Source organism: Argiope bruennichi, chromosome 6, assembly GCF_947563725.1.
Source record: "Argiope bruennichi chromosome 6, qqArgBrue1.1, whole genome shotgun sequence".
NCBI classification, from domain to species: Eukaryota; Metazoa; Arthropoda; class Arachnida; order Araneae; family Araneidae; genus Argiope; species Argiope bruennichi.
In genome coordinates this window covers 47300593-47315125 of record NC_079156.1, presented here as the reverse complement: position 1 = coordinate 47315125, position 14533 = coordinate 47300593, and the positions used below count along the sequence as shown (strand labels likewise).

Sequence of the window (14533 nt, the reverse complement as noted above, 5' to 3'; positions counted from 1 at the left end):
TGTGTGTGTGTGTGTGTGTGTGTGTGTGAAATAAAGCTTTGTCTCTGTGTGAGCACAGTACTCAGAAGCAGTCTGAGCTTGATGGATGAAATTTGTTAAAAGATATGTTTTATCAAATTTTGAACAAAATCTTCTTAGTGGAAAATCTGTCTGTGACTACATACATGAACCTGATAACTACAAAACTAAGTTATATTGATAAAATTTGGTACTTTGATTTAGCATCTAAAATGTCAATGTATATCAAATTTAGTACAAAATCTGTTAAAAGGTGAAGAGTATTTGTCTTTACTTTTGCATGCATGTATATACAATAATTCATAAGTGTAGAAACTTAGGGAAGTTTAACTTGATTCACAGTTTTAGCATTTAAGTACAGATGTAAAATTTTGGACTAAATCTCTCAAGGGCCTATCATTTGGCTTTCATTTTCTCAAGCTTGAAAATAAAATAACCCCAAAATGCAGAAAGAAATTCGGTATGTAAATTTGACTATAATTGTACTTCTGTGTCAAATTATAGTTTCAGTTTGTTGGGGAAAGAAGCATACAATATATATATATATATATATATATATATATATATATATATATATATATATTCAGTTTTCTAGTACTTGTATATTAATTGGCTATAGAACCTTTTACATCCAAAACAGACCTCGAAAGTATGTCAATTGCAACTCACCCTAATATAGAAAAAAAAATTTTAACACAGTTTTATAAAACATTTAACCTTATAATTGTAAATTTTTAAGTCAGTGAAAAGATTTTCATTAATTAAAATACATGTGTAAAAAAATAAGCATATTCTGTATAAATTTCCAGAAAGAAAATTTGCTTGTGTGTACAGTTTTTCAGAAAATAAGCAACTTATATTAACAAATGATACACAAATTTACTCCCAGAGAATTAATTTGATAATTATGTAAAGTAGTAAATTATTTTATGTTGTTATTTGACTTTTTATGTTGATAAAACATAATGCTTTAAAAAACCATTTTTAGCATATTAGGAAGCAGTGCTAAGAAAAAGTATGCATAATAATGCTTTGATTTTATATGATTCTTTATTATATGTATATAAGCATACCTAGAAAATTTTATAATAAACTATTTTGTTTAATCCAGCGCACAAGCTCTGAAAATCTAGCATTGAAAAAAATTGCTTTAAAGTAAAAAAAATTCCTTTATTAAATTTCTCTATTCATGAATGCCACAGTCAAATATTACTGACCTTTACATTTTTGAGTGAAAAGTCAACAATTGAAATGTTCAGAAGTGTTCTGGTTTTCAAATAAAATCATAAATGAAAAAAAAAAAAAAAAATGGGAAAAAAGTTTGAATTTCTAAAGTCTCTTAACTACATGCCAGCTTAAAGGAGAAAAAAAATTTTCCAAAGTTTGTGCAGTAGATTCAATGAAACCTTTAAATTTACACTCGAGATCAATATTTCTTGACCATTGTTCTCGTATGCTCTGCCATTAATACACAAGTATCATAATTTTTACTATATTACTAAGCACACAACTATCATGTGAAAATAAAAATATGAGCTATCAACATCCATTTCCATAGTTTTATATGGAAAATAATACATTTATTAAAGAGAAGGCTAGAAAGTTTTGGTGAGGCCAAAGAAGGAATTTTTTGAAAATTTATTCTTTAGCTGAATTTTTTTATCTATATAAATAGTATTTATAATATTAACAGCATTATGATATGTTACATTTATTCTGATATTTAAAATAACAGCAAATTTATATCTGCACACTTATGAGTTCTTCAATTAGAAAACTAGAAATCATATTTGTTCCTTATCTCAATGACTTCCTGAAAATTGTGTATAAAATAGTAAAACATTGCTTCAGAACTTTTATTTGCATAATAATAGGTTCTCGTCTATAGAAGGATAAGCAAAATTGTGCCATTTTTCAAAGCAAGATATATTGCATTTTCTAATAAATACACTTGAATGTCTAAAATTATTTCTTCACTAAAAATGAGAATTATGTTAAGATAATTTGTATTATAAAAAAATTTAAACTAATTTATTCAACCAAATGTTTTTGCATGTCAAATGCATACAAGAATTAGTGGTTTAAAGTTTAATAATTCAACTATTTAGTCAACAGAAGTTATCAATTTCTTTGCTTTAAATGTTAGGATAAGAAAATTTTTCTAAATATGACTAATAGGTTATAAAAATTTAGGTGAATCAATTTTTTCAGCAATGCATTTATTAGTGTAATTTCAATTTATTCAATATAATTCCTTATATATTTCAAAACATTTTTCCTATTTGAAGTATGCATATCTGTAGCTGCATAGAAATTATCTATTAGGCCATGATTAAAATAGACATCATATGTAAAATGGATTATGATTATTTTAAGGCTAATTATATTTTATATAATTTTATGTATTTATTTTGAGAAGTGAGTTTTGTAGTTGATTTTTAGAGCTTATAGTGATTTTTTTTTATTAAAATATTTTATTGCAGGTTTGCGATTCCCACATGAATAATATTGCCATGTGGGAAGCTCATGTCAGAGGAAAACGCCACTTGAAGGTATAATTAATAAGCTTTTTTCCCATTTTGTATTACCTTTTATTTTTTAACATTTTCATGTGGTACTGATGTATAATATGTTTCTCAAAACTCTTTAAACAATTCGGTTTATGTAGATACACTTCATACAGAGTACATATTGTCATAAATTTAAGCCAAGAGAGCATTTTTGTTTCAGTAATTTATTCAGTAAGGCAATTTAGTGCCAAGAGTAAGACTTAGCTACCCATGTGTCATATCCCATTTTACAGGGCGGACTTCATTCATACATTTCATTCAGTCATCCACAGATCGTAATTTAGACCTGAATTAGAGCCAGTAACCTCAATGGTATCGTCTCGACTTGGAAGACTTTGCAACCACGGCAGATTTATACGTGCACCAGCCACTGCATACACGGGGAGTCTCCAGCTGGCGGGATTCGAACTCAATATCCAAGGATGCAAATCCTACGTCCTACCAACCAAGCTATCCCGGCACAAAATACGTACTGTCATACTTGTTGGGATTCGAAAAATATTCGAATTTCAATTTTAAATTTTTTGATGATGAAGAATTTATTTTAATTTTGCCTGATAAGTGTATGCTTAACCTTTATGTGTTGCATGGTGGCTCGCTTCAGTATTTACTTTTTAAATGTAGCACAGGCGATTCTGAAATAAGGAAATTTATCAATACTCCTTTGCTAAGCAACGTTAAAATTTTAAGACACTCAGCCACTATATATTTTTCTTTTTTATGATAATATATATATATATAATATATTCACGATATTTTCTTTTGTTGTAAAGTAGTGATTTAACCATAGTCAAAAGAAAATGTAAGTGCACTTTTCGAATTCAGACCAAAGCTCGGAAACTAAATCTTTCGTAAGCCTATGAGATATATTTTACAGTTGACGAACAGGAATATATACGAGAGCAAATGAACAAAGATTTAAGAGAAAGTTTTAAAAGCAAAGATAATTAACAATACCTAGCTGAAAAACTATTGATTTATTTTATTTTTCATCATTTTTTTTTTTTTTTTAAATGAGAAGTTAACCATTTATTCTCAATTTTTTTCAAACAGTATTTGTGAACAATATTTGCAGTACAGGTTTAATGAATATTTTAAACTTCTGGAGGAGAGAGGGATCAGCGGTTTTTAAAATCTATTTCAAATGATAGTTTAATTTTAATTATAAAACATTTCAGGCAATAAAAGAATTTTGTTATATTAATACTGCAAATAGACAGACCTGCAGTTGATAAAAATATTATATTATTTTATGTAAAAGGTTTTTTTTTTTTTATTCTAAATAATTGCACATTGAAAGGGGTTTATTCCTGGTAGTCTCGGATATATAATCTATTTTAATGATAAGAGTTCCTTTCAAATTATGTTCTAGAATACGTTGAGTCAGAATTTAAATTGATAGTAATTTTATCAAATTTAAAAATAGATGTACAATATATAAAAACAAATTGTGCTTGTTTGTTGTTTGTGTGGTTTATTGGTGCAAAAGCCACAGTTGGCCATACTGCGCCAATCAAATGGTAAAATTATAAAAGATATTTAAAACACTCGTTTGTTAAATTAGTATAAGCATGCAAAGATAAAATTGTATAATACAAAAAGGATCTTAGCATCTGAACATTTAAAAACATGGTTCATGAAAATTTGAAACCATGAAGAACAAATAACACAAAAAAGTTCAACACAAATAGAATAATAGAAAAATTATATGCAAGTAAAAAAGCCAATAGCTCTTAAGAATTTAAAAATATTTGGGTGATATTTTAAAATTGTGCTTGATACTAGTAACTGATTTCAATGTTTTTGTAATGGATATACGGATATTGTGAAATCCAAAGAAGTAACTGAAGTGACTTCTTGTTAGAAAGCATTTGAGTGTAACAAATCAGTGACCATGTAGCATTCATTCCATTTTTTTTTCTAAAGGTGAAAATGATTATCAGATTTCAAATATTTTTATTGAATGCAGATATTAATTTTTTTGTATTTCTTCGATTTTAAATTTGAGAATATTTTATTTATTTACAAATAAATGCCTGAAATTAATTTATGAATATAGAAATTTGTGTGCGCTGTATTTGTAATTTACTTTTCTGGTTCTTTCTTTTTAGAATATGAAAAAGGCTCCACAAGGTTAGTAATTTTTAATAATTAAATTAATATAACTTTAACTTTTTCTTTCCAATGCGAATACAAAAATTAATCATTTTTCATTTTTAGGAATACCAGCCACTAGTAAATATGTCGAAGCTCCTAAGGGTACTAAATCTTACCTGAGGAAAAAAATCAAAGAAGAATGTAAGGATATGATAGTTGTTGGTAAGCATTTTTTTTAACTTTAAATATTAGAAGTTTACTTTAAAATCAGCTTATTACTGATATATTGCACTTTTTAGTACCAATGTGTATTAAAGTACTATATAATTGTGAAACTTCAAAAAGGAATTGACCAGTATCCTCAAGATGTCATAATCGGTACTATTCATATTGTTTAATGTGACCAGATTGGATGCTGGAGGATTTTCTTCAAACAAATATAAATGTGTACCAATTTATGATAATTTTTCTTGTAAGCAGATTGATTCTTTATATTGCAACAAAAGCAAGTGTCACTTCTGCACTCTGAGATCACTACTTTGTGCAACTAAATTGTAATACTTCATCTTTATCATTATCAATTCTTATGCATATCTAGTTATTATATAAGAGCAAATAATCACAACATTTTTTGTTACATACAGAAAAATAATCTGATTTTCCTGTTATTTTATTACTAGTTGTCTTTAATAACTAGGGAGTTCACCATGAATATTGTTATGTTTAATTTCAATTTCATATTTAATAAATAGCTCAATATTCAAGTTTCCCACAAGTATCAACTTTTGAGTATCAAGTTCCTACAGACATTAAAGCCGTGTTTTTTAATAGCATTATTCTAATCTATTTATTGTGTACAAGGACTTTCCTAATGATACTCAGTTCTGTAACAGTTACTTACAGAAGAATAATCTGATTTTCCTGTTATTTTATTACTAGTTGTCTTTAATGACTAGGGAGTTCACCATGAATATTGTTATGTTTAATTTCAATTTCATATTTAATAAATAGCTCAATATTCAAGTTTCCCACAAGTATCAACTTTTGAGTATCAAGTTCCTACAGACATTAAAGCCATATTTTTTAATAGCATTATTCTAATCTATTTATTGTGTACATGGACTTTCCTAATGATACTCAGTTCTGTAACAGTTACTTACAGAAGAATAATCTGATTTTCCTGTTATTTTATTACTAGTTGTCTTTAATGACTAGGGAGTTCACCATGAATATTGTTATGTTTAATTTCAATTTCATATTTAATAAATAGCTCAATATTCAAGTTTCCCACAAGTATCAACTTTTGAGTATCAAGTTCCTACAGACATTAAAGCCGTGTTTTTTAATAGCATTATTCTAATCTATTTATTGTGTACATGGACTTTCCTAATGATACTCAGTTCTGTAACAGTTACTTACAGAAGAATAATCTGATTTTCCTGTTATTTTATTACTAGTTGTCTTTAATGACTAGGGAGTTCACCATGAATATTGTTATGTTTAATTTCAATTTCATATTTAATAAATAGCTCAATATTCAAGTTTCCCACAAGTATCAACTTTTGAGTATCAAGTTCCTACAGACATTAAAGCCGTGTTTTTTAATAGCATTATTCTAATCTATTTATTGTGTACATGGACTTTCCTAATGATACTCAGTTCTGTAACAGTTACTTACAGAAGAATAATCTGATTTTCCTGTTATTTTATTACTAGTTGTCTTTAATGACTAGGGAGTTCACCATGAATATTGTTATGTTTAATTTCAATTTCATATTTAATAAATAGCTCAATATTCAAGTTTCCCACAAGTATCAACTTTTGAGTATCAAGTTCCTACAGACATTAAAGCCGTGTTTTTTAATAGCATTATTCTAATCTATTTATTGTGTACATGGACTTTCCTAATGATACTCAGTTCTGTAACAGTTACTTACAGAAGAATAATCTGATTTTCCTGTTATTTTATTACTAGTTGTCTTTAATGACTAGGGAGTTCACCATGAATATTGTTATGTTTAATTTCAATTTCATATTTAATAAATAGCTCAATATTCAAGTTTCCCACAAGTATCAACTTTTGAGTATCAAGTTCCTACAGACATTAAAGCCGTGTTTTTTAATAGCATTATTCTAATCTATTTATTGTGTACATGGACTTTCCTAATGATACTCAGTTCTGTAACAGTTACTTACAGAAGAATAATCTGATTTTCCTGTTATTTTATTACTAGTTGTCTTTAATGACTAGGGAGTTCACCATGAATATTGTTATGTTTAATTTCAATTTCATATTTAATAAATAGCTCAATATTCAAGTTTCCCACAAGTATCAACTTTTGAGTATCAAGTTCCTACAGACATTAAAGCCGTGTTTTTTAATAGCATTATTCTAATCTATTTATTGTGTACATGGACTTTCCTAATGATACTCAGTTCTGTAACAGTTACTTACAGAAGAATAATCTGATTTTCCTGTTATTTTATTACTAGTTGTCTTTAATGACTAGGGAGTTCACCATGAATATTGTTATGTTTAATTTCAATTTCATATTTAATAAATAGCTCAATATTCAAGTTTCCCACAAGTATCAACTTTTGAGTATCAAGTTCCTACAGACATTAAAGCCGTGTTTTTTAATAGCATTATTCTAATCTATTTATTGTGTACATGGACTTTCCTAATGATACTCAGTTCTGTAACAGTTACTTACAGAAGAATAATCTGATTTTCCTGTTATTTTATTACTAGTTGTCTTTAATGACTAGGGAGTTCACCATGAATATTGTTATGTTTAATTTCAATTTCATATTTAATAAATAGCTCAATATTCAAGTTTCCCACAAGTATCAACTTTTGAGTATCAAGTTCCTACAGACATTAAAGCCGTGTTTTTTAATAGCATTATTCTAATCTATTTATTGTGTACATGGACTTTCCTAATGATACTCAGTTCTGTAACAGTTACTTACAGAAGAATAATCTGATTTTCCTGTTATTTTATTACTAGTTGTCTTTAATGACTAGGGAGTTCACCATGAATATTGTTATGTTTAATTTCAATTTCATATTTAATAAATAGCTCAATATTCAAGTTTCCCACAAGTATCAACTTTTGAGTATCAAGTTCCTACAGACATTAAAGCCGTGTTTTTTAATAGCATTATTCTAATCTATTTATTGTGTACATGGACTTTCCTAATGATACTCAGTTCTGTAACAGTTACTTACAGAAGAATAATCTGATTTTCCTGTTATTTTATTACTAGTTGTCTTTAATGACTAGGGAGTTCACCATGAATATTGTTATGTTTAATTTCAATTTCATATTTAATAAATAGCTCAATATTCAAGTTTCCCACAAGTATCAACTTTTGAGTATCAAGTTCCTACAGACATTAAAGCCGTGTTTTTTAATAGCATTATTCTAATCTATTTATTGTGTACATGGACTTTCCTAATGATACTCAGTTCTGTAACAGTTACTTACAGAAGAATAATCTGATTTTCCTGTTATTTTATTACTAGTTGTCTTTAATGACTAGGGAGTTCACCATGAATATTGTTATGTTTAATTTCAATTTCATATTTAATAAATAGCTCAATATTCAAGTTTCCCACAAGTATCAACTTTTGAGTATCAAGTTCCTACAGACATTAAAGCCGTGTTTTTTAATAGCATTATTCTAATCTATTTATTGTGTACATGGACTTTCCTAATGATACTCAGTTCTGTAACAGTTACTTACAGAAGAATAATCTGATTTTCCTGTTATTTTATTACTAGTTGTCTTTAATGACTAGGGAGTACACCATGAATATTGTTATGTTTAATTTCAATTTCATATTTAATAAATAGCTCAATATTCAAGTTTCCCACGAGTATCAACTTTTGAGTATCAAGTTCCTACAGACATTAAAGCCATATTTTTTAATAGCATTATTCTAATCTATTTATTGTGTACATGGACTTTCCTAATGATGCTCAGTTCTGTAACAGTGCCAGAAACGCTTAATGGTCTGGGTAATCTGTTTCAAATTGCACTTATCATCTGTTGTGATAATATAATTGATTTCACTTTCTGACTCCTCATGCACACCGATTTTTCATAATGAAAGTAAATTGGTGAGTAAAATCAGTTTTGTTGAGCAATGTTTTTGAGATTTATATAAAAAAAAAAAAAAAAAAAAAAAACCCAAAACCTGCAATTTTTAATAAAAAAGATTTTGAGTTGTACTTTCTCACTCGCCAAAGTGTATTTATGTTTCACAAGACTTTTGGTCAATCATTCTAGTATGAAGAGTTCAAGCACACACACACACACACACATACATTCTTTTTTTAATTAGTGGTAGAAATCTTATGTATATTTCAAAGTTTTTTTTTTTTTTTAAATATTTGCTCTATATGAATTTGTAATTCTAGTAATATTTAACAAGAATTGAATGATTTTCTCATACAGTTAATACAACTGTTTAGAAATAAGAGGACACTAATAAAATAGCATAAAGGAAATTAGAAATTACCAAGAAATTTTTTTTTTTAATAATATTCAGTTTTCTAACTTTCACTTGTGAGAATTAAAAAAAAAAAAAAAAAATGATCATCTTGTTTCTATCCTTTACCTGTGCCATCTATCCTTTTCACTTGTTTGTGATTTTCTTTGTTTGTTTTTTCTTTCCATCAAATAATTAAACATGGATTTAAAATTAAATGTTTGAATTCATAAATGTATTATTGATCTGTTTTTCTTGTAGGTTTGGACTATATCAGAGAAAATCAAGGAAAAAACGGCAATCAGTATAACTGTTTTCTTTGTGGGGGATGCTCTTCAGACATAGATATTATTCCTCACATTCTTAGCTTGAAGCATAAGGAGAAATATTTAGTAAGTACTGACAATATTTGACATCTTTTTATTTAAAAAAATTAGTTATATAAGAATGCAATTTTTAAATTCCTTAATTCACTTGGAAGATCGCAAGAGGTCTTATAAGTGATTTGAAAGAAAAAAAATTACAACTGGAAATAGTAGTTTCTGTAAAAATTCAAAATGTTTTTCTCTCCTTCATCTTAAATTTTTCTATCTATAAAATCTATTTTTAGCTGTGTTGTATTAGAAAGCTGTATTATTTAATATATTTTTTGTATTTTATAGAGAAATTCTGCATAATAATACTGTTGTTAAAACATTTATTATTTCTATATACTGAGTGTATTTAGATAAAAGGCATATATAAATATATCATCAAAATAGTGATAGAATAATTTGAACTATGATTCAACAAATTTATTCCTGTATAGTATGTGAACGCTTTCAATAAAGTTAGCCATTCCAAAAAATAATAATAATAATAATAATAATTAAACTAAGTAAAATCAGTGACAGAATTTCATTTTCAATTTTTTTTCTCAAAAAGAATAAGAATATTTAAATGCTAAATTAAGAATTTCAAAATTCCATATGTATATGTATGTTAATGTATTTCAAAAATGTCATTTTATTTCAAAATATTTTATTTCCTAAATTGGTCATATCATTCTAATATAATATTTGTCTCTATAATATTGTAAAAAGATAAATTTAGTGCATTGAAGTTGGTTTTTAACATTTTCAACCGAACATAATTTATGAAATTTGGGGACAATTACTGTTGCTCTTTTCTTTAAATGATGTAGTGATATGTATACATTTGTGATTTAATTAAAGTCTATAAATTAAAGCTGTACCTCAACATTTGTTTTTAAAAAAACTCCATAAGATATACTATAAAATGAGTTGTATCCTAATAAATTTTTTTTTTTTATTATTATTCATGAGTTAAAAAAAAAAATTACATTAATAATTTTTCTAAATATTTTTCATGCATATTGTTATTGTTTTATTACTTTCAAAGAAAGCTCTTTGATTAAATATCATAGAGCAATATGCTTAATATCCAGTATGGTCTTCCAAATTTCAATAAAAATAAAATCATTCAAAAATAATATTATATATAATGGTATACAATTACAATTGTAAGTTTGATGTCATGAAAATATTGTTTTTTAATTTAGCAATATTAATTAATTCAATTTCTCAAATTTCTTGTATTTTGTTACTTGCCATGTAATATTCTAGAGATTTCTGTAGAATGTTTTGGTGAATTATTCTAGAATATTTCTTGCATTATAAATGCAGAATCCTACAAGTTCTCAGCAAGTTGCTCTGAATTAATTAATCTTATTGAATTGAATATGACAACTTTTTTACATCTTCATGTCATTATTGTAGGGCTTTTTTGTAAAGCTGCAATTTAACTTGCTGAAATGCAAGAAATATTTATTTAAGAGATGAGGCAAATGTTACAAAAAATGTTTTAGTTTGAACTTATGCTTAATGTTCTGATATCATGTTTTTAGTGATAAATTCTAGAGATAGGGTGCAAATTTTGTCACATTGTTGTACTTGATCATTAACTTATTGTTTATGATATTTTTATGTGTATTATAAATATGATTTTTCAGGAAAAAATGAATATTGATGGATATAAAAATGGTATCATGGAAATAAACAGCCTTGACATTAGAAGTTATTTTAGGGAACGACTAATAGATGACTCATGTCAGCAAACGGTGGCTGGAAAGGAAGAAAAGGGACCACAAATCTATTATTTAAAAAGTATGTAAATAACAAATGTTACATATAAAAAAGGTTTTTTGTTTGTTCCTATTGTACGCGCTATCTTGCCGTTCATCCGATTGCAGTAAAACTTTGCCAGCTTATTGTTTACATTTGGCGAAGGTTATAGACATAGTATAATTATTATATCTTGTATTTAAAATTATGTTTTGTTCATAATCTCTCCGGAAGGGCACCTCAAAATGAGGATGAGATACTTCCGGCATGGCACCACCCTGGAGGGTACACAAAAAGAAAGGAGTCCATTGATGACGGGACGTATTTCCTTCGGAAAGGGTTGTACTGTGACCGGTGATGGTCCTTAGGACTCAACCACAGTTCCCGCCAATATTGTTATAGCTGTGGTCCGGTCATTCAATATTTATTATCCGTGTGCCTTCGGACGGGTCGGAGAGTCAGTGATATGACTTGTGTTTGTTCCTATTTTATGCGCTGCCGTATCGTTCATCCGATTGCGATATAACTTTGCAAATTCATTGTTTGTACTTGCGAGAAAGTTATAGGTATAATGCAATTATTAGCATTTATTTTGAACACAATAAAATTTACAAACAAATCGTTTCATGCGTTTCGATTATTCAACGTTATTTTAAAATTGATAATTGACAAGAGACAAAAAGTAAACGGCACATATATCAAACAAAATAAAATTATCTGTGATGCCAATCAACGTGAGTGAAATGAAATCGAAAATATCCCCCTTTTCGTTAAGATATTCTCATTCAACATGCACAATATTTCGGCTGCAGCGAACTGCTCATATTATTCAGAGTTTATCTCACGCATACTAAATAGAATTATTATCGATGCCTATCAAGGTACATATAATGGAAAATTTCCAGTGCAAACATTAATTTTTTCTATATATTCAGTGAATTGATAAATGATATTTCGGTTATGAAAGCGCATATTGTGTTGATTGTTTCATCAAAAATTATACCTCCCAAACATTCGTCACTGAGTAGATCTGCTAGTGCAACACGTGGAAATAAGTAAATTCGAGCTTTTCAGACAAACGAAGAACGATAAGCGACCAATGAAGCAGATCGTTTACAAATTGCAAATTCACGTGCTTCCGAATCCCAAGATCAACATGTGGCAAGAATCAAAGCAACTGTTCTTAATGGGAAGTCGAATGGAGATGTGCTCATCCCACACAGTACTCATTATTTATTCCCAATAACTTGCCTTTTGATTTCAAATGTGTTAAAATGTTAGTTTTTAATTATACAATGTGCCAATAGATGGCAGCATGAGCAATTCTGTATGCTATATATAGGTGTGCTCACTAAATAAAATTACTTCTCTTCCTGCTGTCTCCAGCTAAACAGGTATGTGATTGATTCATTTGTGTCTTAATTCTTGCTTCGCTGCTCTTATATTTAACTCTGATTTGTTCAGGTTATGGGCCCAGGAGAGCTTTAAGAATAAGATGTTTTGTAAGATAATTATGATAAATATATTATTGAATTAAATGAAGGTCACGTGGAAAGCCACATGGTAGTAGGCCTAAGTGTATTTGATACTATGATTGATGATTTTTTTTTTTACTGTAATCTTGCATTTTTAATTAAATAATTAAGCAAATTCCTATATGAAAATAAATTAATTTTAATAGAAAATTTATTAAAATTGCTTTCAAAGGAACTTTGTCTTGCTTGATTAGGGTTAAAAATAAAAAAAATAAAAAAATCAGGATTCAGCATGCCTGGGGGAGAAGGTTCATTCAATCATAGGCAGTTAATTGGTAGGGCTAATTATATGGATTGGAAATTTGCAATGAAAATGCATCTTATTAAAAAGGACTTGTGGGATTATGTAGCAGGCATTAAAGAAGATACTGCTAAGGATATAAAAGCATTATCTTACATTGTTGAGGGGGTAAGTGAGACAATATTTAATGACTTAAGGGAATTATCTAGTGGGAAGCTGGCTTGGCAAGTGTTAGCAGAAACCTATGAGGATAAAGGTATCACAAGAAAGGTCTCAATAATAAAGGAACTGGTTAACACTCGCTATACAGACTGTAAAGATATGTCTGATTATTTGCATAGGGCTATCTCAGCATATCAGCAGCTGAAATCTACAGGCATTAAGCCTGATGAGGAGTTAATTGCTGGGATAATTCTAGCAAACTTACCTGATAGATTTGAGCCACTCATTATGGCATTAAAGAATTGTGGTGAGGAAATTACTGTGGATAATGTAAGAAATAGATTATTAGCTGAAGATGTGAAGCCCCAAGTAGAAGCTAATAGGGAAAAGGCTTTTGTTAATGAAAAGTATAAGAAATTTTTTAAGGGTAAATGTTTTAAATGTCACCTATATGGGCACAAAAGCTCAGATTGTTCTAAGGCTACATATAATGAAAGGAAATCTGAGAAAAGAAAAGATTTTAAGACAAAACAACCAAAGAGGGAGGAAGCTTACATGGCAGATGTGTATGTTAGCGGCTCTAATCCAAATACTAATGTTTGGTTTATGGATACTTGTGCTTCGTATCACATGACTCCACACAAGGAATTAATTGATGACTATACTAAGCCTAATGTAAAATTAATTAAAACTGGGAGTTCAGTGATAGAAGTTGAGGGCGTTGGTAATGTAACTTTCCTCTTGTCTCGAAATGGAGAGAAAGTGCATGTAACTTTTAGTAATGTCTTGCATGTACCCAAATTAACAGCTAATTTATTGTCTATTAAGTATTTAAATAAAACTTTTGGAATGGTTAGCACGTTTACTGGAGAAAGGTGTTTGGTCTATAAAAACAAGCATTTAGTTGCTAGTGGGACAGGTGTTGGTGACAATTTATATTCACTAGATATAAGTAGTGAGTGGGCCTTGATAACTCACAATATTTCAAATGATTTATTGCATAAAAGAGTAGGTCACTTAAGTAAAGCGGGAATGACAAAGCTGAAGGATATGGTCGAAGGCTTTACTTTTAATGGAGAATTGCCTGATTGTACTTCCTGTATCAAGGGCAAGATGCATAAGCAGCCGTTTTCTAAGGGAAAGGCTAAACGTGCCAAAGAGATATTGGGTATTGTGCATACAGATGTATGTGGGCCAATGAATGTCGCATCAATTGGTGGTTCTCAATATTTTGTTTCTTTCATTGATGACTTGTCACGAATGACTTTTGTCTATTTTTTAAAACATAA

At 28.4% G+C, this 14533-nt stretch overlaps 1 protein-coding gene across 1 annotated transcript in view; it reads left to right on the top strand.

Annotated features, from left to right (window-relative positions):
- LOC129971518 (nuclear speckle splicing regulatory protein 1-like) overlaps window positions 1–14533 on the top strand; it is a 58313-nt gene that overhangs the window by 35469 nt on the left and 8311 nt on the right. Inside the window, exons 15-19 of the mRNA XM_056085364.1 lie at window positions 2502–2570; window positions 4700–4721; window positions 4809–4907; window positions 9445–9575; window positions 11195–11348. Coding sequence (XP_055941339.1) covers window positions 2502–2570; window positions 4700–4721; window positions 4809–4907; window positions 9445–9575; window positions 11195–11348 — 475 coding nt within the window. The remainder of the gene's footprint in view (window positions 1–2501; window positions 2571–4699; window positions 4722–4808; window positions 4908–9444; window positions 9576–11194; window positions 11349–14533) is intronic.